Source organism: Protopterus annectens, chromosome 7.part0 (assembly GCF_019279795.1).
Source record: "Protopterus annectens isolate FY-2018-M chromosome 7.part0, PAN1.0, whole genome shotgun sequence".
Taxonomy (NCBI): domain Eukaryota; kingdom Metazoa; phylum Chordata; order Ceratodontiformes; family Protopteridae; genus Protopterus; species Protopterus annectens.
Genome location: NC_056739.1, coordinates 1,082,513,510 through 1,082,538,459, shown reverse-complemented (window position 1 = coordinate 1,082,538,459; position 24,950 = coordinate 1,082,513,510). Strand labels below are relative to the sequence as shown.

The following is a 24,950-nucleotide window of genomic DNA, read 5'->3' as shown; positions in this document are numbered from 1 at the left end:
AAAGCTCAAAAAGGCCAGTCTGTCACTGTCTACTCTTACCATGTTTTACAGGGAAGTTATAGACAGCATCCTCACTAGCAACTTCATAGCATGGTATGGCAACTGCACAGTTGCTGAGAAGAAATTACAGAGTAGTGAGGGTGGCTGAGCAAATCTTGGGCACAAACCTATTCAGGAGCTTTTCTTTACAAGAACAAGAATGAGAACATAAAAAATACTAGCTGATTCGACCCATCTGGCGCTCTCAGCTTGCGAATGGAAGGCGGTACTGCAGCTTCCACTGTAGGGCTACCATATTCAGGAACAGTTTGTATTCTACAGCTGTGAGACTTATTAACTCTGACACCAACCACAATAGCTGATGCATTGAAGCCTCTTTTTTTTCATTTAATCCTGCTCTGAGCAATTACTGCCAGTATTACTATTATGCAATATAACTGCTATATTGAGTCACGTCAAAGGTTAACAAGTGCAATACGTTAACTAAACAGCTGCTATTCACTAGTCTCTATTAATTCTCTATCTTAATGGTGAAGGGGTTTGGTGGCGGGTATTTATTATTTATCACTTGATAATGAGAACTGAGTGTTTATGTAATGTAAATTACCTCTTGCATATCGTACATGTTATTTTCTTTATTATGTTATTCTCTGATACCGCTGTATCTATGTTATTTGCACTGCATTTCTCTCATGAACTAACATTCGTAATTTTGTTTAGACAGCACTTGTGTGGTCTAAAATGACAAAGTTTCTTTGAATCTTTTATGCACCAAGCAGACTAAATAATTTTCCTCGGGTAGATGGCAAATAGTGGAGTGTGATGGGGGGGAAGAACGAGGTAACTGGGAACATACATTTTGGGAGTGTAATGAATTGGAAAACTTTAAAAATTTGCTACAGAGTACTCTTGTTAGAAATATTGGGTTAGTAAATAGGTGTAACTTAAAAAAAATATTTTTTGAGCTGGGACACAGGATCTGAGCTGCCTAGACACAGCAAGGACTTGTTGAGTTTAATTCTGGTGGCTGCCAAAAAAGCAACTAATAGAAAATGGAAATCAAAGTCCAAACCAACTTTACTTGAAGAAGTGAATATTGTAATAGAGATAAGGAGAGAAAAAATAGAAATTGTGGGAACAATACATGCAGAATAATATTTTGGAGAATGAGTGAGGTTTCGCGAAGGCAGGAATTGATTAATTTATGTAAAGTTGGATTGATGATAATTGTATAAAAAACACATATGATGTACAATGTAACTGTGAACATGTTAACATGGTTTTCTTTTATATAAATGTAACTTTTTCTGTGTCTTAAGTGATAATTCAATAAAGGTGTTAATAAAAAAGCCATACTTTTCTCAGCCACAACTCAAGTTCCCATCAAGAGTCGAACAATCGTCTAATCTTTTGAACCTTGGCATGGACAAACTCAATGTCTTCTGCTTTTCAGTAAGGCCTGACTAATCCCACTTTGCCACAGTGATAAAGCCTCAGGTCCAAGTATTGCAGATCCACAACTGTGCAACACAGAGGTCTGCACCCCAAGAGGCAACTGGATAAACTCATGGCCAAAATGAATAATTAAGAAACAGGTGGTGTAATCTCTGTGGATGTACCCCTCCAGAATGACAGATGGGCCTCATCTATTCCAAAACTGTAGACAATAACAGATGTTACTCCCTGCTAATCACACCAGATTCCCATTTCTAGAAAACCCGGGAAACCACATAAAGCACAGACATACTCCTGGAAGGGCTAGACCCCACAGAACCCTCTGAGTGAAGTCCCCAAGTGACAAATTATACCAGTCAAGCATCAATACAGAGGTCCTGTTTAAAAGACGAGAACAAATTTTGAAGCTCGGTAACAAGGCAATCCAAAAGGATGCGAGCACACAGAAACATGATGACTAGCAGAGGCCAAGCAAGACACAAAAGTATGAGAAGAGGAGCAGTCATGTAATACACCTATGATGTCATGGCCTGGTCTTTTTGTCGAAGGCTGACTCATCAAAGGTGTTTTTGTTTAAAAAGCAGGGCAGTAGAACAAGTTTCTTGCCAGTGTTGACAACCTCATTATTGTCGGAGTGTTCACAGCCAAGCAGACACAACTTTAAGGGGATCTGGTCTCCTCAAACATTTGAAGGAAAGAACTTGAACAGGCACTTTCTATGGACACTGCTCAGCAATTAAGACCTACATACAAAAGTAAATGACTTTCTACCCCCTCCGGCCCGCAAAATGTTTAGTGAAGCCAGACATGCCCGACAAACATATGAATCAAAAAACATTTAAGGAGGTGTCTTATACATGCTTTGTTCAGCATCAAGCACCTGTGTACACAGACACACACAGACACCAAATCCTTCCTAAATTCTTTAGAGGCCGGAGGATAGAAGTCATATGTGGATGAATTCCATAAAAAAAATATTGGGCATGTATACACAAGGCCTATCATGATGTGGGAAGCTGGGAAGATGTGGGTGTGGCTTCCCAAACTGATGACAGTAGCCTGTATTGCACATGTGAGGGAAGCAGGTTTGCATGGACTAGGAGGCAAAGTCAGCAGTAGCAGTAACAAAAGTGCTCACGTCAACAGAAGAGGAAGGGTTAAATCACAAAATGAAAAAAGCACAAATCGCCTTCATCACTGTCTAGATGATGGCCCATCTCAGAAAGTGTATGTTGATCGGTAACTGCAGGGGCAAAAATTACATTTTCCCCCCATAAAACTATACACCATATTTCTAATACCCAGTTTTCAAGAAGCATCAGGATCTTGAAAAAAAATGTTTTCCTCAAAGTTCTGAAAAATGCATGTCAAGTGGGGAGGCAAAGAAAGAAAACCAAAGAAAACCAAAGTTTATCTTAAAAGCAGCTCTACTGTAGATTAGTAAACTACCAGCATCACATTCAAAATGTTGATCTATTAATACAATAAATGCATCTAAATAATACCTGTAAATCATTAACAAAACACTTAAAACTGTTTTTTTTTTAATCCACACTCTGAACACACCACTGCTATCCATTTGACTCCACCAGAGGCTCTGGGGGCACACCTGGGCATGTGCCTTCCCTGACTGCTCCAGTAAAAACTCAGCAGCTGTTTGCATTTTTTTTTTATATCCAGAGGGAAGGAAGTTTAAATATATGCTTGTGTGGCTGAGCAAGCAGTTATAATTCTGTGGGCATTTTAAATCAGTAAGCAAGTATTTCCACAAAAGCTGAGCAAGCAGTTGCAGTTTACGTCAGTCAACAAGTATTCTTTTCCTTTTAAAAAATCTTTATCAAATTATCACTTGTGACCCAACCTTACATTTCTTTAAACAAACCATATTAATAAGTTCACATTTACAAACATTACATTGCATAGAAAAATATGTGATGTACAACCAATCCAACATTACATAAGTTGTTCAATTCCTGCTTTTTCTTAAACCTCATTCCTCCTCCAAAACATTTTTCTGCCTGTATTGTTCCCACAATTTCCATTTTTTTCCTGTGTAATTTGCTTCTACCCTTTTGTAAGGGTCCCACTTCCTGTTTTCTTATTTCCATTAAAATAGTCAGCAGGCATTTTTGAGGAAAGGAAGGAATGGAAGTGAAGCGCAAGCAGTTCCTTTTTTCTAGTGCTAAGTATTCCTGTGAAAGCTGAGCAAGCAGCTTAAGTCTGTTAGAAAGTATGACATAAGTGTAGGAGTTTATGTAAAATGTCCAAGGTAGGTGGGCTTTCCTGATTATGGGACTTGTTTGATATCACACAGTGAGAGAATCAAACCTTGTACTCTTAAACCTCCACACTAATTGCCAGACCTCCCTTAACTCTTTTAGGAAAAGTGCATCTGACCATACCTCTCAACCTGGAAACATCAAAAATCTGGACAAGGGCCATGAAAAATAGGTACAAATCTGTGCGCTGATTAACATCTAATTTGCATACATAATTATGTAACCCCACCCACTCCAATAGAATTGTGGGATACCAACTTTCGAACAAAAACTGAAGAACAGACAACCAAGATATGGCACCAGAGTCCCCCTGCAGCCATAGCCATTCCAATGTCCCATTACCCGGCTATTTTGCCCCATTTATCATAAAAACTAATGTGTGCATACTGCTTTACTTCTACAATGATTATTTGGATTTTATTTTTACATTTTGCAGCACATCAATGCACAAACACTAACAGACATCTGATAAACAAAGCAATACTGTCTCACAAGGAAAATAGAATTGGCATTAAAACTTCTCTGCCCTTGAAACTCACATTCACTGAAACCTGTACCACATCCAAAGAAAATGCATCTAGCCAGTGGTGGATAAAGATTACCTTTTTGTTTTCAAATCATTGGCCCCTTGCACACAAAATAAGAAACATACATATGTTCTTTTCTTTGATACACCTTCCTGACTTTTAAGTTATATTCCTTGTATAATACAGCACACTTGTTAGAGCACATTTTAAATGTATTGTTTGAATGAACATTTTTCCAGTAGGCTGTACTGTAGGCAATGAAAGAAAATGCATGAACCAATAATTATAAAACTGCCCAATTCTGAACATTTGTATCATAAAATTCTACTTCCACACCCAAACTATAAACAGAATGACAGTAGTGTAAGCATAGGCATCCTGCACAGCTGCTCGCACTTATTTTCAATTACAGTTTTTTTTTTTGGGGGGGGGGTGGCAAAAACCAGGGACACATTTTAAACATTGCTTGTATAATTTTGGAAAGTTGCTAAAATAAAATGTTGTTACCACTATGCAAGTTACTGGCAAATTTTGAACCCAGAACCCTATATACTACAGTCAGTGCAACATACCACTATGCTAAATCAGCAGTTTAACAATAGGAAGACTAAAACTCAATGGCTATCATTTACTGAATTCAGTTCTCACTTCTCACCATAGCTTTCAACCTCTTAGCACAAAAAACCTGGACAAACAAAGCCAATAAATGGGAGAGCACAAATTCAGTTCTCACTTCTCACCACAGCTGTCAACACTAGAACAAAAGACCTGGACAAAGCTCACAAGTGGTGGTGGCTAGGGACACATTTTAAACATTGCTTGTATAATTTTGGGAAGTTGCTAGAATAAAATGTGTTACCACCATGCATGTTAGTGGCAAGTCTTGAACCCAGAACACTATACAATACAGTCAGTGCAACATACCACTATCCTAAATCAGCAGTTTAAACAATAGGAAGACTGAAACTTAATGGCTATCATTTAGTGAATTCAGTTCTCACCACAGCTTTCAACCTCTTAGCACAAAAAAAAAAAAAAAAAAAAAAATCTGGGCAAAGCTGAGAAATGGTGGTGGCTAGGGACTTTAGGCTCTTTTTACCCTGTACCACAGGTACAGGGTTTGAGCCTAAATACCTCTAGCCACCAGGTGTATTACATTGGGGGCATTTTCTCACACACACACACACACAGAAACGACAGCAGATTTACAGCCAGCATTTTCTTTCGGTGGCAGCACACACACACACACCTTTACCTAAAGCAAACGTCAGCAGCAGATTTAAAGCTAAGTGCATTGCAATCTCCCTACGTTGGCACACACACCCTTACCTAGAGCAAAAGTCGGCAGCAGATTTGAAGCCAGCATTCTCCCTAGCAAAGCAGTTAAGTCCCTTGCAAAGCCAGCATTTCTCTCGGTGGCAGCAGATTTAAAGCCAGCATTCTCCCTAGCAAAGCAGTTAAGTCATTTCTCTCAGCGGCAGCACACACATCCTTACCTAAAGCAAATGTCGGCAGCAGATTTAAAGCAGCATTCTCCCTAGCAAAGTTAATTCTCTCGGCGGCAGCACACACACCCTTACCTAAAGCAAAAGTCGGCAGCAGATTTAAAGCAGCATTCTCCCTAGCAAAGTTAAGTCCATTGCAATCTCCCTATGGTGGCATACACATCCTTACCTAGAGCAAAAGTCGGCAGCAGATTTGAAGACAGCATTCTCCCTAGCAAAGCAGTTAAGTCCCTTGCAAAGCAAGCATTTCTCTTGGCAGCAGCAGATTTAAAGCCTGCATTCTTCCCTTACATTTCTGTCCGAAATAGCAGCAGATTTAAAGCCAGCATTCTTCCCCTACAACTGACTGGCTAGTAGTGCTCTTCTTTCAAATTCTCGGCAAGGCACTTCCCACCTGCTTGCAGCCAGACGTAAATGATGACGTGAGCTCCTTGAGCTCAATTCCGACTGGCTGGTAGTGCTGACGGAGCAGACGTCATCGCGCACGTGATGACATCAGCTCCGACAGCGCAAAAATAAAAAAATAATAATAAAAAAAAAAAAAAAAAAACAAAAGCAAAGAAATCAGAAATTAAGGGGTGCCACTCTGGAATTGTGGCACCCCTTCATTTGGGCCCCAAAAGTAATTTGAGACAGTTGGGAGGTCTGCATCTGACACCAAGTTCTGAGCTGTTAAAATGTATCCTGTTGTCAAAAACTACAGGGTACCACCTCCATTTGCTTATGGTATTGACTGTAAGCAAGTACCTTAGACAGTACTTCTGGGTCACCCCCCCCCCCCAGAAAAGGGAACTTTTTTCATGGGGTTTATCTGCTGAACAAATAGATTAAAAAAATGCATTTAAAAGCTGTCCCTTTTGGGGTCCCCTCCAATTATTTCTGGCTTTTTCCGGATTTCTTATGCAAAGAATTTGAGAATCATTCTGATCTGTTACTTGTAAAAATCTGTGGCTTTGTGGCAAATTGCTCTGGATTACAGACAGTCACTAAATGTCAGGCATGTGTGTATCGTTCAGAAAATGCATGGTAATATAACTTTCTAGGTATAGAAGTGAAAGATTTAAAATCTGTTTATGATTGTTGGGTCTTTGTCTCTGATGTTTGAGCTAAGAAGTTGGGAAGGGATGGGGATGTGGCTGCGATGGGATGCACTGTACGACTGTCAAAGTAGTAAGCTGAAATACATCTCTCACTCATTATGTATTGGTTCATTCATTTTACTGCAAGCAAATATCTGAATTGACAGTCACACGAGGGGCTGTAACAGTCACATGTGTGTGTGTATCTTGCATCCCACAGTAGTTATGCAAGGGAAATAATCAGTTGTAGTAAACAGGGTCTTCATATGAGACATGTTTTTTGGGTATGATCTTTGGTTTCTTTCCTTTGTTGGCTGTTGACAGTGTGTCCATCTGAATGTGAATCAAATGGATAGCATGAAGTGTACAAATTAAATGTTAAAATACTACCTGAATGTATTTTTAATTTAACTTGTTTTTTTGCAGGCACAAGGGTATAAAATTTGTTGGGGGCTACTGTAGTTCAGTATTTAGTGCAGAGGAGTTAGGGTGACAAGCTGTTAATGAACGGTTTCCCGTAGTACCGCTCTTGAATTCCTCAGCCTTCATTTACCTAATGAGAATCTGATCAAGTAAATTCACCACACAGTGCTCCTGAGCTGCTCCTGAAAAACAGCACTTGCATCCAAGCAAGATATCCCAAGCTATTAGCAAATTCATTAAATATTTGGCTTCTGAATTCCTAAACCTTTCAGATAGCCCCCTAATTCGTGCTTTACTATATGTTATTTGACTATGAATCCCTGTGCTTCTGCTGTAGTTTAATACATTGCCTGAAGCATTTTCAATAAATGTGAGTTTCAAAGGAAAAGATGATTAGTGATGTCCATGCTGTCTGTTGTAAATGTGAAGGGGGGTTTTTGTTCATTAAATAGCTGTCAGTGTTTTTGATGTTATAAGTTTAACAAAAGCTTTAATTAAATCCAAACTTGTGATTTTTAAGTAAAGTTGAAAAATAGTACAGTATGCAGACTGACAGGTTTCATCGATGTTTTATGTTAAGTGGGGAGAGACGGCAAACTAAATGGACTCTTGTACGGCTGCAGGGTAGGGGGGAACTGACCCATTACAATGCCCATTTGACAATGAGCTGCCTCTTTTCTTACTGTTCAGAAACTGCACGTGACTATTTAGCCTCAAACTCTTTTGCCCTATCTTTTTGATTTTCTATATTTTAAACCAGGAAGAGAGGCGACCCAGGAACACTGTATTTTTAGCCAACTTAATCAAAGTTACACAGTAGGAAAAAGGAGGTAGAAACAATTAAACCCTGTATTCTTGCCTACAGGAAGCAGCTAACAAAAATCTTTAATCCTCCTCTGTAGTAAATGCAGGACTTTCAGCTGTGTCTTCATTTTCTGATAAATCCCTGAGGGTTAAAAATGATTAGAATTTATAGTCAGTCAGTAATGCAAATTGTTAGAGTTTCACAGTTTTTGTTGTTCAAATGTTCAGTAAATGTATATTGCTGCAAAATCTGTTCTGTTAACTTTAACTGAATTACAATATTTTTCCTCTTACCCGTCTCTGATTTTGCCTCATACTTGTGCCCAGTCTTAGAGTCAGTGTGGGTTCTATTCCTACACTTGACAGATGGACTGCTGGGACTGCTGACACTGCAGAGTAGCATAACAACGGTTGCTGCACTCCTGTGAGTGCGTTATCCTTTGGATGAGGTCTCACCTGCTTGAGTTGCTGGTAACTCAGGTGGATGTAAGAGATCCCATGGTACCTATCAAAAAGAATAAGGGAAGTTCTGAGATGCTCCTGCCAAATTTCTCATAGTAGTGTAACTACCACTTTGTGCCCTCCTCCCCCCCCAAAAAAGGGGTAACTAGCCTAGCGGGACAAACCTGGCTATTAAGAGATAAATAAAATAGAACTTTACTTGGTAAATCAATAAGACAGTAATCCTAATTATTACAGTTTCCTAGTTTTTTTATTGTTCAGAGAATACAAAGGTACAGGGTTTGAATCCTTTCACCTCCATGTGCATACTTTGTGACTTTGAGCAAGTCACTTAACCACACAGTGCTCCTGGGTTAACCCTAACAAGGACACTTTACCTGGCTGCCAAATACATAAAATATTTTAAAATTTCCCTTTTTTGCCCCCCATTATTTTTGGCTTTGTCCAGAATTCTTTAGTAAATATAGCGTCCTGCATAAAATGTTATTGTTTCTATATAGGAAAGACTAATAGAACTTTAAGAGAAAGGATACGAGAGCATTTATATGCTACTCATAGAGAAATGAAGGGAATGCCCTAGCCAAGCATGTACTACAAAAATGACACTACACATGCCTTTAGATTTTTAGTAATAGGACAGTTAACAGAGACAGAAAGACTTGGCAATATTGGCAATAAGACAGAAAAAGCTGAGGCAAGGTGGATAATTAAGCTATCTGCGAACAAAGGTCATGGTCTAAATGATAAATTTTCATTGAGACCATTTTTATTAGATAAACCTTTGAAACATTAAATAGTAACAATATGTTTCATAATCTAATATATGTTTTAGTATGTTTTAACATTTCACTTCCATCATTTATTTATTAATATGAGGGAATAGATTTTTAGGATATAATATATATATTTTATGTATTTTTAAATATTTTTGATGGAGAGGAAATGATGTATTTCTGTAACTTGCATGTGACTTGTTAATGTGATTTTCATTGGTGTTTTATTTATATATAAGTTGATTCAAATTTCCATGGTTTAGTCTGATGAAGCGTTCCAAGTAACGTGAAAGCGCTTACTTATTCGAATAAAGGACTTGTTTCTTCATTTATCTGGTTTTGCTTCGTTTGTTGTGGAGTATCAACCTCTTCTGATTTTGGATCTTTAGTAAATAACTTGAGAGGTACATCAGTCTGTTCCTTGCAAAAATTGTGGCTTTTGGCAAATTAAGGATTACAGTCATTAAATGCCATATGTCCAAGTTTTAGATATTGTATCCTTGCAACAATGCAAGAAAATGCAAAGCTCGTTATTCTAGCAACTTTCTAAGTATACAAGAGAAATATTTATAAGCTGGTCCTGATTTTGTTCTTTGTTTTTGACTCAAACTAAGTTATTGAGAGGGCAGAAGAAAGGTGCACTGCATGGTTCTGACATACGTGAGCTGAGATACATTTTGTGGCCATTACTTATGAAATTATTCATACAGTCATACAAGTGGCTATAATTGGCGGGTGTGGGTCAAAGATCAAAGTATCATCAATGCAGTGAGTAGAATGAAGTTATAATAACTGAAACGGTTAGAAGGGCTAAAGTCCTTTGTCCTTGTGAATTTGTAACTCGAGATAAGAATACGATTGTATGTGGCGGTCATCCTGGACTTTTTCACCTTACTCTCAAGTCTCAGAAAATCAAGGTGCGAGGTAAAACACAATATATTCCAACTGCTGTATATCTTTTTTGTCTTATAAACAGTGTAAAAGGAAAAAAATACATTGTAACCAACTGACCATTCCAGCAAGCAGAGAGAGGCTAGAGGTATCAAGGAACTTAAAATACACAGCTTAACCATGATGTGAGCTTCCTTCCTAGCTGTTAGTAAATGTGTTATGTTTTACCCATCTGTTCCACATTTTGCAAGATAGTGTAGCTCTGCATTTTTAAGAGGGAAAGTTAAATGGCCGTAGTTTTTCTTTTGCTTGTTGATATTATGGATGGTATGGTATTTATTGTGCTGCAAGTCTGATCTTACTTGTGTTGCTTGATGTTGACTATTCCATGTGTGTTTTCGGGGGGGGGGGGCATGTGCTTGGTTTACCCATCTGGGGCCTTAGACATTTGCAACTTGAGTTGTTTCTCACGAGAGTCTCTAACTTTTGAAGAGCTGAGTAAATGGCAAAATAAGAATAAATTAACATGTTAACCATGCTGTGAGTTCCCTCCCTCATTAGTAAGTGTTACACATTTTGCCCATTTGCTCCACCTGATGAAAGGTTGTATATTTTGAAAATGGAGAGTTGACTATAGCTTCAATTTCTTTAATTTGCTTGTTGGTACTATGGATGTTTTGGCAATGTCAAACCATACCAGACTGAAAATGAAGTCTCAGCTTAAGAATTTAAGGAAATATAGTTTTAATTATTTCAGTCATTAAAATAACAATTTCTTAAATTCTTCTGCTGATACTTGTTCATAAACAGTTATAACACAATTCAGAATCCTACAACTGCAACATCTGAAATTTTGCACATCCAAAAAAACAAACAAAAAAAAATCTTGGAATATGCGACCAGACATCCTTTTGAGTGCTATCCATTCATCTCAACTCTCCTTATTTTTCCCAGACTGTCCCTGATTTTGTTCAAATGTTTGTCCAGTCTCAAAATATTTCTGATTTTCTGGTAAATCAATCATGATTACAGTCAGTAATACCAGTCATTAGAGTTTTATTTTTCTTATTGTTAAAGAATGTACATCAGTGGTGCAAAACTGCTTCTGATTTTCTCCCACCATTATTTTTGGCTTTGTCCACAATTCTTGAGCAAATAAGTTGAGATGTAGGGTGCTACCCCAAAACATTCAGACCTAAATTATTTCTGTTAGTGTTATTTCAGCAAATCAGAATTAAGTGTCTCATGTTGCTGCATTTGCTTGCTACAATTTTTGTCTTTATGAGTGCCGTTTCCCTTGAAGGGGTGGAAAAACAACATGCATTTATCTGCAGTCTGAGTAATTCAACAGGTAGTGCATGCACACACCTTTGGTGCAGAAGACTTGGGGTTCTATTTCCATGTCAGGTACTTGAATTAATTTTTCCAATACTGACACTGCAGTTGAGAGTAAGGGGGTGTTGCACTCATGTGTGCCATTTCGGATGACATGTTAAAAGAGAGGCTCTGTCTGCCCGAGTTGATGGTAGCTTGGGTGGATGTAAAAGATCCCACAACACTTATCAAAAAGAGAAGCGTTAAGTTCCCCAGTATACCTGGCCACATTTCCCCTAGTTAGTATGAATACCAACTTGGGTCTCTCCTGAAAACAGACCACTGGCCTAGTGGGACTAACACAGGGTTGCCACAATAACTCTCATTTCATTTTATCTTTGTACTCTAAATTGTAATGCAGCAGCATTAAGTGGTTATATCTCAATGGACCTCCCATTACAATGTGATCTTGGAGGTTCCCCCAAAATCCAATTTAAGCCCTTTTATGACAGTCATGCTAGATGCAAGGAAAGCTCTTACTTGCCCATAAATAGAATACCAGTAGTGTGAGACAAAGGCATCTTTGTACAGCTTCTGGAACCAGTTTTCATTTTCATTTTTTTGCTCAAATTACTCTTGTGTTCTCAGAGCAGCTCTTACCTCTTTAAAAGTAGTTTTAAATGCTTAACACAATAAACTAGCAGAACTGTAGGTTTTCAGGCTTCCAATTTTTATTCCAAGTGCAAAAAGACCCTCTCATATTCTTCTCAAGGTGTCAAAATTATCATTATAATCCAGGAGCTGTTAACTCAACACTCTTGCTTCTACTTCAAAGAACTTTAAAAGACATTATCTGTTTTGCTACTTACCAGTGTCTGTAGTGGGAAGATATGTGTTTTAAGTTGAATGTTGTTAAAATGTGCTGCATTAATTTTAAAATAATATTTTCCTTACTATGCAGTAAAGAACAAGTCTGACTTTTTATTCTTGAATTTCGGTCAATGATATTTTTTCTCTTTCTACCGAGTTATAAAAGTCTTTGCACACATTTTTCCAACTCTGTTTATACTTTTCAGCCTCTCACAGCAAGCAATTTGGACAAAGCCTAACATAATTGGGGGGGGGGGGGGCACATATTTTAAACATTGCTCTTATAAACTTAGAAAGCTGCTAGAAGACCATGACTTGTAAGCTTGCATTTTTGTGAGGGACATAAAGGCTGAAACTCAAATATATGTCATTATTTAGTGACTTCAATCTTCAGTGGTTTGCCAGAAAAACCACAATTTTTATGAGGATCTGATAAAAAATATGAGGCAAAAATCTAGGCAGTTGAGCTATATGCCTCTATCAATGTTGGTAGCTAAACCATTACCTTGTTACACTGTAGCATACCAACCCTTCATCTAGACCACAATCCATGAACATTACAAATTAGCAGTTTTTCTATGTTGTGAAATTTCCTAGCATTTATAAGATGATGGCATTCACTTTTTGTAGGGAAATGGTTGTTCATTTTATTAGTGGATTACGAGTACACTTACTCAAGAGTGAATATGCTATTTGTTACTGTTATCTATGAACTTACCCAACACTTCCACATTTTCTTCCTTTAAACTGCTCTAAAACTGTATTACTTGGAAGCAATCCGATGTCACTGATTTGATAAACCCCCATAACAAAACCTTACCCAGTATCAAACCATCCAAATGTTCCTACAAATCATGGTTTAAACCTTTTGATAAGTAACATTTCTACTGTACAGTTTACTTTTACCTTGTTCTGTAAGTGAGGCTGTTATTCTGTATTAGTCTTTTGTATACATTTGTTAAGGTCAAAACAACTCTGCCTATGTATGCTTTCCAGTTGTTCTTGTTCCAAATGTTATTCCTCTCCCACAACAGTACCTAGGTTTTACATATGTTATGCCTTTTGGCCCAGGCCATTGTTGAAAAACTGTCATTCGATCAGTCCTCCACCCAACAGTCAAATCTAAATAAATAAACAATGTGAACTCAGTATCAACATCAGCAAGTTCTCTTACACTAGTAGGATATTTTCCCAGATTCTGTGAGCCTTTTTAAAAATTACAAATGGTACATTCTTTTGCAAAAACATGTACAAACCCTTGCAATTCAAACTCAAAAAGAACTTCAGAATTCTAAATTAAAATTTAATTTCTATTAAATTTACTTCTTTTTCCAGACTGAGAAGAAACTATCACGGACTCCGATAACTGGAATATTCTATAATGATTTATCATATATATCCTTCCCAATGGATTGTTAATACCAGTTTTTATTTTTTCATATCTAGGGTGTTTACTTTCAGTATTATAAATCCCTGTAAGTATGAACAGCTTTCTGACAGCAATGCTTAGCAGACCATACACAGTGAGAAAATTATCTTAAAATGAACTGATAGAATTCATGAATTTCATTATATTACAGTGCTATCACAAGGACCAGGGCAACTAACAAAAGTACTCAAATTATCTCTCACACACACTAAATGTTTCAACCCTGAGAAATAACTATCACAAAATAAATGACACCATAAACTGTAAACATTACACACTGTCTTCTGAGAGAGAGAACTTCCATAGTCAAAAGTACAATACTGCAATCTTGGTATTACTAAAGCGACATATTCTACAGTTAAATTGCAGACTTATCCAATACTTGGACTGAAAATTAAGAAAACTTCATTAAACCTCACAAAAGGTGAATAATATTCTGGAACAACAGCTGAGATATGTCACATATATGATTGCTAAAAAGTCAGGAAGCACCCCCCCACTCTGGAAGTGTGATATGTTGTTGCTGCTGTGTTAGGCATGGTTCACATTTCAAGAAGCCAGTTACTGCTTGCAAGGAGAAGCTATAATCTACTGTGAGAATTCAGGGCCAGGTTTGGATGCTGGAAAAGAGCTGTAAATCCTTAAGTCATTATTACAAGAGGGACCGGACCCCTGCCACCAAAGATCTTTAGTACATGCATTTTGAAAACAGCTTTTATTTTATAAGCAACTTGACCCCCTCACTGAAGAACCTCAATTGTACCAGTTTCCTGCTCCTGGCTGGAGAAATAAAAATGTACTTTCTCTGCTTGCCACTATACTACTACACTGCACTGATGAAAAAAGTATGGAACAGAAAATGTGCATATACTCACTGACTACTTTGCAGGTCATCAATTTCCAAAAGGACTCCTTTCTCATGCAGCCGTGCAGCTGTATATTTCTGAGACACCTGCTTACTCTTCTTGCCCTTCATATCGCCTGGCTTCTTCGAGATCCTGGGAAAACAGAAATGTACATGTCACTATGAACCGCCTAAAACACGCAGCACAGGTATGCTCTTCCACGACCCTTTAAATTGGCACCATGCTGCAGTGACAGGCTACCGTTTATCAGAACACGTGATTAAAACAGTTTATTGGAGCTTTTGTCAATATTACTTGTACTCTTATTAGACATACTCAGCATGCTTGTTTAGGATAACTCTTTTGCAACACTTTGCATCAAAACTGCTTTTTGTATTTCAGTTCTGTAGATAAATCAGAATTTCTGAACTAAAACACAAAGGTTCCATGGCTCCACAAAAGCTTCTGTCAACAGTCTAGTCGGTGGCTAACCACAGAGATTTGTATCATACACAAGACAAGACGGATTTGGGGGGTGGGGGAGTGGATGGTACTGAGCAAACCATCAACAAACAAACACACACACACACACACACACACACACACACACACACACACACAAGAAAAACATTACACAGGTAGATTACAATAACTACAGAGCTTTACAGCATCTCATAAAGCAGATTCTTACTATATGAACAGAAAGCATTGTTAGGATTTAACTAAACTTCTAGTTAAGCCTACTCTTGCCCTTAGACCTTTCCTGAGGTTATTTCTGATGAAAATCCCCATAGCTCAAGCCATAAAGTGAACTATTTAAAACAATGGACAAGACTGCCACAGCAGCAAAGAAAACAGTGAAATCATACCCAGTTCAACCTGGCCTCAAATGAAAGTTGGACCTCATTGCTAAGAATGTTCAAAGATATGGAAGTTTGGAACAGCAGTGTATGCCTACTTAACTACTTGTTTCATATGAGGCAACCTCAGACAATAGGCTTATTTTGAAGGATTTCTAAATAGTTATGCAAAAAAAGGAGAATAAGAAACAATAAAGAGGCTCTGAACCAGCTACTGATACTATCTATAACTTCATCAATGATGACCTAATTGCAGTTGGAGTATTCATTGATATGAATAGGGCCTTCAAAACAGTCAACCAAAAACTCTTATTCCACACACTCAAGTTGCACTTTGGCAGAATTTCAAGATTAAACGATGATGCGTTGTTTGCACGTGACATACATAATTTAAGATCTGAATTTTATGACAGAGGATATCGGATGAAGGAAGTGGAAGACACACTACATGAAACTGTTAGGCATAGGAAGAATAGAGCTCGTCCTTTCTTCTCTGATAAGCCATTAGCAGTGAACAATACTCAAGTGTTTTGGTTCCTACAGTAAGGATATTACCTATGTCCCTTTATTATACTAGCGACATTGACAGTATCTTGCAGATTATTAAGAAGAATTGGTCTATTCTGCATCTAGATGAGCAGATTCGAGCCATAGTTGGTGAACTACTGAGATTTACTTTTAAAAATAAGCAGTTGCTGAAAAGACAACTTTGTTATAGGAGGCATCCATCATCTGAGGGTAGCACTGAAATAGCTAGAATTAGGATGCATAGCTGTTTTAGGTGCAATTTTTGTACATATATAGATCCATTTGTTAATTTTATTCATCCAGTTACAAATAAAGAATATAAGTTTAAAGTGACTGCTGTCATAGTAGTGACCTGATATAGTTGGCTAAGTGCAGAGCATGAAATTGCTTTCATATAGGCAAAACGAACAGATCCCTTATGGAGAGGATGAGGGAACATTTATATTCCATGCATAATTCAGATGAACTTAATGCCTTAGCTAAACACTATATGGAGTTTGGCAATGAACATGTTTTTGGTTTTAGAGTTGTTGAAATGCTAAATCAAAACAAGCATTGTGGGTGATCTTAGGAACTACACTGAGAGCCATGAATTGTCTTGGACTACAACAATGCACGCATTCAGATTTCCAGGTATTAATGGCAGAACTTCCATTAAACCTGGAGGTCTCTAAGTGATTCCTCATAATTTATTAATGAATGTTTTAATTGCTGGGTATGAATTAATTGGTTTTGTTTCATTATTTAATTGATGAGCTTTTTTCTGTATGTGGTCCGACGAAGCACAGTGTATTGTGTGAAAGCGCTTACCATTTTCATTAAATTCACTTTATTTTATGTCCGTTGCCGTGTTTTGGTGCTGTTTGTTCTTATTTCACAATAATAAAGTCCACAGACAGACTTTGCTAATGAAACCTTTTCTATTGTTCAAAAGGAAAAATGCTTGAGTGACAGGACGAAGGAAAAAAAAAAAACAGGAGGTGACTGGAAGAATCCAAAGTACCCTGGATTTGAACCAGACAATGGAGATACCAACAATTAGACCAGCAACACTGTGAAATTAGAGAATAAATTGGAGATTGTAAAGCATCAATTCTTGGTATATGATTAGATGTGAAATGTGCCTTTGGAAGAAGATGACAAAGACTGAAATTTGGTTGACTGTGTTAACTGGTAGAATATCAGTGACAAAAGAAAATGGGAATAATAATACCAAATGGTACAAAGGATCCAATAATGAAAAGAAGAAAAAATAATGGCAGATCTGTTACTGTAACCGGTTTCCAACAGGGGAGGAGGACTACGCTTGCTTGTATTTATATTCTGCCTAAAACTATTAAAGAGAATTTTGGGAGAAATAATCAGCTTTCAGAGGGAACACTTTTTATTGGTGGGGACTGGAACTCAGTTTGCAATAGTGAAGATGAATTGGGGGAACTGGAAGGAAAAATATAACAAGGAGGGTAGATTTCTGAAGAAATATACAAAAATATTTTGCATGGAAGATGGGAATACAATATTAAGACCTCAAAGAATTTATTGCTTTTCAAGGTACAAATAACTGAACTAAGTTATATATTATATTTCACAAAGCATGATTATGTGTTTGATTCAGTGGTGTGGTAGCATTATGTGAGGCTGGTTTTGTGGTGTGTGTAGTTGCCTTCTATATCATGCGTTCCGGCCCCAAAACCCGGACCACACCACAAAAGGAGGGGGTGTATCCATATTCATAAAGGATACCCACACCTCCAGGTTGGTGGCAACGCACGAAGCTTCGGAAACCATCCAGGTGCAACTAACCATAGGCAAAACTGCTCTACAAATTGTAGCATGCTACAGGCCACCCTCTCAAACTCAGGAACCCCACACAGCCTTCCTGAAGACACTGGAGGGTATAAATGTATCTCCAAACACCATCATATTGTTTGACTTCAACTACCCGAATATAGACTGGGAACATTACTCAAGCCCTAACTTTCTAGCCCAACGGTTCCTGGAGTTCATAAATTCAAATGCCATGGAACAGCTAGTCACTGTTCCCACAAGAGGAGAAAATATACTAGATCTCATTATCACAAACATGGGGACAAAATGCTCCACACCGGAAGTATATCCCTCATTGGTGAGATCTGATCATAAACTAATCTCACTGGAAATCCACATCCCGCCCCCACCCCAAACAAAAAACACCACAGTGAAGAACTTCTCTAAAGCAAACTTTACACTACTCAAGACTGGTGTGGTATCCTTCAAGGCCCCTGAGCCAGTGGAAACCACAACCCAAGCTGCGGAAGCCCTTACAAATGCCTTCTATGAACACCTCCAGGACTGCATGGATCAGGCAATCCCAAATAAAACCAAGACTCTTTCCACAAAGGGCAAACGTCCAGTCTGGTGGACCCCAGCCATTAACAAACTTTACAATAAGAGGAGAAAGCTATTACATGATAGAACAAAATCCATAAAAGGGAAGTCACCCCTGATCATTATTAGTAAAAAAATACGAGCACTCATAAAATCAACTAAGGCCAATTTTGAGAGAAAAATTGCCATGGATTCAAAGGACAATCATAAGGCCTTTTTCAGCTATGTTAGGAACCTGGGTGGAAACTCCCAGATATGCTCAGAATTAGTCCAAAATGATACAAAAATCACTGAACCCACAGACATTGCCAACATACTGGCAGACAGGTTCAGTGCAAACTCCCCCCCCAAAGGAGAGATAACTATCCCAGCGGAGTGTAGCCTCCCAGACATCTCAAATGCGCAGGTGAAAGCTGCTCTCCCTAAAGCTAAAAACACAGCATCAATGGGACCGGATGGTGACCCCGGCTGTGTGCTACACGAGCTAAATGAGGAATTAAACCCGCACATAAGGCAGCTGTTTAATCTCAGCCTTACCACAGGATACGTGCCCAAGGAGTGGCGTACGGCAACTGTGGTCCCACTCCACAAAGGCGGTGCCTCTACGGACCCTGGTAATTACCGCCCCACAAGCTTAACAAGTCTAGTCTGCAAAGCTATGGAGAGGATCATAATGGAGCTCATAAACAAAGATATAGGGGACTTGCAGACATTGGACCCGACCCAGTTTGGCTTCAAGGGCAGATCATGCCTTTTGAACTTGGTCGACTTCTTCGAAACAGTCACCAAGGCCATTGATGAGGGAAAGGCAGTCCATACAGCCTACCTTGACCTTGCAAAGGCTTTCGACACAATACCCCACTTGGGTATTGTAGAAAAACTTACCAGTTTAAATGTAAACCCATATGTCACAAGATGGGTTGCAAACTGGCTTAAGGACAGAACCCACAGGGTTAGAGTTGCTGGCGCTATGTCAGACTCCAAGCCGGTCACAAGTGGTGTCCCACAGGGCTCGGTCCTTGGCCCCCTATTGTTCGGCATCTACTTCTCAGAAGTACAGGCCAACTTGGGAGGACTTTGGCTGACAAAGTTTGCAGACGACTGCAAACTGGGCGCCATAGTGGAAAGTGCATCGGACATGGATATCCTTCAGAAGGGACTCACGGAAACAGATAGCTGGTGCCAGAGCCATGGCCTGAAGTTAAACGCCAAAAATGTATAGTCATACCCTTCGGGAAAAACAAGGTAACCCCAAGCTACCATATAGGTGGCAATCCACTAAGCACAGAAGAGGTTATCAGGGACCTGGGGACCCAGGTTGACAGTGGCCTTTCCTTTGACACTCACATTGCTAAAGTGGTTAGAAAGACCTTCTACATTGCCCACCTGATCATGAAGGGATTCACATCCAGATCTAGTGAGGTCATTGTTCCCCTGTACTCTTCACTTATCAGACCAATGATCGAGTACAATGCCCCATTCGGGATGCATCTCACCCGACATCTGCAGCAATTGGAGAGACCCCAAAAGTTCCTCACCAAAAGGATAAAGGGACTCCAAAATCTGTCCTATGCTGCCAGATTGAAGAAACTCCAGCTCTATTCAGTCGCATACCGTCTGCTCAGAGGTGACATGTGCCTGACATACAAGGCCATGTCCAACCCGGAATTAATGGACATGCTCCACCTCAAAAAATCCAAATCCACCAAAACCACTAGAGCAAGCGACTTAAACCTTAGCACGGATATAAATAGGACGTGCTGGAGGGATAGATTTATAACTCAGAGACTCCCTATGCTGTGGAATAAAATCCTGGTCCATGTGAGGCAGAGCACCTCGCTGGCTCAGTTCAAGAGAAATCTTGACCTGTGGATGGGAGATCGTAGGTTTACCCCGGGAATCATCTCTGTGTCACTGCTGGACAGAGGCACAACAAACTAATGGGCACAGTACTTTTTCATATAAGGGGTGGCGTAAGCCACAAAACTTTGGGCTAGGCTTATAAATGCCTTAGGGCAGATAGCCTAGTATAAACCTATGAACCTATGAATATTTAATTGAAAGCTTTGACATACATTCAATAACTATTTCAGATACTGCACCACTGATGCAAGATAATGAAGTAAATAGACACTAGCAATTTCCCAGTTAACTGATAAAAAGAGAGGACCTTTAGAAATAGTTAGTGGTAATGATTACAGAGTTATTATGGAATACAGAAATTTCTTCAGAAGGAAAAGCTAGTGAATATGATAAAATGTAAATGAAGTTTAAAATCAGGGTAAAAATAATATATGAGATACGGGAAAGTAATAACTGGAATTATTCAGAGGAGTTAAAGGTTAAGGCACTGGAGAATAAAGGGACTCTTTCAGAACAGGAAGATGAGCAACTGCAGAGTGGCAAAGGAAAATATGACAGCAACTGTATAACATGCATGGGTTTACAACAGTGTTAAGCAACTATTTTTATAACAACTCCAGAGAACAAAAACTTTTAGCAAAACAAGTGAAGCAATAAAAAGTAGGAAGACTCCCCAGGTTCAGCAATAGCCCTATGACAACAATAAATAAATAAATAAATAATCATAGAGCCTATAGAGATATTAGAGGTATCTCAGAAATTTTATGAAAATCTGTATAAAGCACACAAATGTGGAAACCAGAAAAAAAAAGATAAAAAAAAAAAAAAAAAACAAATGGATATATTCATGGAATACTTAGTAATGCTAAGGTTAGAGGACAATGAGGCTGAACAATTAACAGCTAAGACAGGAACAGATGAGATAAAATGGTGACGTATAATCAATCAACAGCGACGTCTCCAGGAAAAAGATCGTATTCCTATGGAAGTCTGAAAGTTGGGAGAGAGACAACTATGTGAAAGGTTTTGTTTGACAGTATTTTAGAAGGTGGTAAAGAAAGCGGTGGTGTCTGTATTAACCAATTTCGCATAGACCAAATACAATTTTAAACAATGATTATGATGTGTTTATCCTTCTGTGTGGAGTCTGCATGTCCTCCCTGCAGTCAAGTGGCCTCTGAAAGACATGCGTGAATGGGCGTGCCTTCGCTGAAGGTTGGGCGTCGGGCTGGCAACTCGGCACCATAAAAATCTACTGCCAATCATTAGCGGACCGGAGTTCCGCTGTGGCGACCCCTAACCAGGAAAAGTTGAAAAGACAAACAACAACATTATGATGCGTTTATGTCTACACTAGCTAACAGAATAGTGTTAACAAAATTGACAGATCTGTATCAATATGGCTTTGTGGAGAAGAGGTACAAAATTGACATTAACGGAACAAACATGATCCATAGGGAAGTAGAATCTAAGATGGCACTGCTATTATTGGTGTGTCTTGATGCAGTGAAAGCATTTGATAGAGTCAGTCTGGATTTTATGATTTTATGAGTAGGGCAATGGAAGTATTTGTATTTCTTGGCAACAGAAGCAGCTTAACCAGTACCCTGGGCCAGTACTACGAATTGGCACCTCACCCCCTCAACTCTTCAAGTGAAGAGCGAAACCAGACATTCCTTCTACTGGTACACCAACCAAGTGGCCAGATGCATGACACGTCTTCCCCTTCCTCCTGCCCTAGAAACTCGGGTCCTCTTTCTGTGGCCTGTCCCGAACCCTCCTTCAACATATTTTATTAAAACTTTTCTTTTAAACTGCAGCAAACTGCTTGCCGCAAATGTAGCAAACAGTTGCTACAGTTTATACCATGCCTATATGGAGTGTGGCTGTGCTCAAGCTTGATCAAAACTGCAATACCGACTTTTAAAAGCCGGTATTGCATTAGAGAGATATCAGGATCAGCTGATCACCCCCCAACACTTTGCGCTACACTACTGCACAACAGAATAATAGGGTTAATTAAGGTGGCATGGTTCCTCTCTGATAAGTTATGTCTGAGCACAGGAAGCAGGCAGAGGTGTCCTCTTTCTCATTTGTAATTTGCTTTATATTTAGAGCTACTGCTACTGGCAAGGAAAATAAAAGACTCTCAAATTCAAGGATGCAACAGGTATGATACTCAGAAAAGTTAGCATTAATTGCAGATATTTTGTATTTGATAATTCTAGAAAAGGAAGTTTTAGTGTCGTGGAACAGTTTGAGACAGTTTCAGGACTTTTCTGGATATAAAATTAATGAAGATAAAACAAAGGTTATAGCAATAAACTATGTATGCACAACTGAATTGGTTCAGCCTATAGCAATGAACTATGTATGGACACATGAATTGGCTCAGCAATACCTATATTCAGGAGGGTACAGTAAGATGACATACAGGTAGTACATGGATTAAAAAGGATTATGCTAAAGCAGCTACGGATTTGTGGGAAAAGACTGAATAAATGAAACTGGGAGCTCTTGATTATAGATACACTGAGTGAAAACAGTTTTAGTCCCTTTAACTTTATATATATATAGGTCAGGCATATTTTTATTAACCAGTGGAGAAGTTGTGTAGAATAATTGATAGAGTTGAATGCATTTATTTGGGAGGGGAAAGGACAAGAGTTAACTGGGAGAAGATGACTCTCTCCATAAACTAAAGAAGTTTAGGCTTACCAGATTTGAAGGTATGTTTTAGAGCTACACAGCTAAGGCTCATATACATAATACAAGTAGAAGGTTACATCCAAGTGGAAGGGGATGATGATGATTAAACAGGGCTGGGAGTTCAGGAGAGAGTAGGATTTTGGATGTTGGACCTTAAGAACAATAATCACCATACAATACATTATATTCAAAGAAATAGCAGAATGTATTCAAAGCACTAATCCAAAATGGAATGGAGAAAGGATATTTTGTCAATAGGGATGACTGTAAGGAAGGGTATAGAAAAACAGGCATGAGGGAAGCTGGAATGAACTGGAAAAAATCAGCAAAGGAACCAAGGTAATGGGAGCAAATAGGAAGGGAAGTCAACTGTCTGTGATAAGGCCAAGCAGAAGTTTGGACTCAGATTAGAGACTACCTTCCATACCAGGATTGAAAACAGAACTTAAGCAAAGAATAATGGAATAGAGAAGTGCTAAATGAAAGCTCAGCTTGTTTTTTTTGTTTAATCAATAGAAGCAGTTGTTAAAAAAAAAGGGTTAATAATTATGCCATATAAAATATTGCACGGTTACTATAAAAATCAATCTGAGGAGGTTAAAAAATATTGGGAAAAGAGACAGTAAAAAGCAATTTACCAGGAAACAATAGAAAGATATCCGTATAGTTCCGAAGTATGCAACAAAGTCCAGAAGGTTTACAATTTTTACTTGGAAGTGTCTGAATAAATAATATTATACCCAAGTAGACTTCATCATATGCTACCTGTCAGTACAAGCATTTTCTGGAGATGTGATGAGAAACAGAAAGGTAATTGGAAACATCTGAATAAATAATTTTATACCCAAGTAGACCATCATATGCTACCTACCAGTACAAGCATTTAGATAGGTAACTGAAAATGTGTTCTGGGAATGCAAAGAGTTGGCAGATTTTAAAAATTCCCTAGAGAGTGTTTTGTCAGAAATGTTAGAAGTGCACATTCTGTAACTAAGGAAATAATTAATCTGTACTGGGACTCAAGAGCTGAAATGCCTAGACATAGTAAGGCCTTGCTATGTTTAATGCTAATGGCTGCCAACAAAGCAATTATTAGAAAATGGAAATCAAAATCTAGGTCAAAGTTTGCTTCCTTTATTTAGACTACCAAGTCTTGCTAAATCTTACTCATCCCCTCTTTGGTATGAACTATGGAAACGAAAAAGCATCTTCCAAATTCTGAATCAAAGCTAAAGCAATATGAAGTACTGCTTGGCACAAACATGACCAGAAATTGTTAAATGGTAACAGTTAATGCAGTTCAGTTACTGGATCTGTCTTTTGGCCCATACATATGGGACAGAGCTCAATGTTTGATCAACTGCCTGTAAGGCCTCTGAGAATTTGTTCAAATTCTAAAAGCTAGACAGTAAAGGTACAGTTTACCTCTTTCATTAAACTGTTTTCTGAACTGTATCCCTGTTTTAAATCTATTTCAATTCCTTGTACAAGTTCTGTGTTGTTTGCATACTTGTCTGTAAAGGATGATTACTCCAAATAAATAATTTTATTACTGAACTTTAACTGCTTGTGGCTGATGGTTTACTAGCGTAATGGAATATTGAGTTTTAATGGTGTCATTTGTCACAGTTGGCATAATGGTTAAACTCTGTCACCTAAGCACAAGGGTACAGGGTTTGATCCAGACCTTCAGCCACTGCTGTATGGAGTTTGCATGTTCTTCCCATATCTGTTTAGGGTTGCTCCTAAAAACATGCTAGGTATTTTCACATAAAAGTTGAGAATTATGCCAACACAGTACAACCAAAATTAAATGGAGCTGTGGGAAGCAGCAAAAACTCTAAAAGGTGTCTATTGGGAGAAAAGTAGGGTAAACAGACTTAGGCATTACACACATCGGACTGAACGCCATGTCAGGGTTAGCCACTACATGATGTAAAAATTGTCTCTAGGTGATCTGGTCACAC

The 24,950-nt window shown here is 38.5% G+C and overlaps 1 protein-coding gene across 1 annotated transcript in view; it reads right to left on the bottom strand.

Moving 5' to 3' along the window:
• Positions 1-24,950, bottom strand: part of IQGAP1 (IQ motif containing GTPase activating protein 1) — a 1,927,315-nt gene that overhangs the window by 106,895 nt on the left and 1,795,470 nt on the right. The window contains exon 34 of the mRNA XM_044076373.1: positions 14,687-14,809. Coding sequence (XP_043932308.1) covers positions 14,687-14,809 — 123 coding nt within the window. The remainder of the gene's footprint in view (positions 1-14,686; positions 14,810-24,950) is intronic.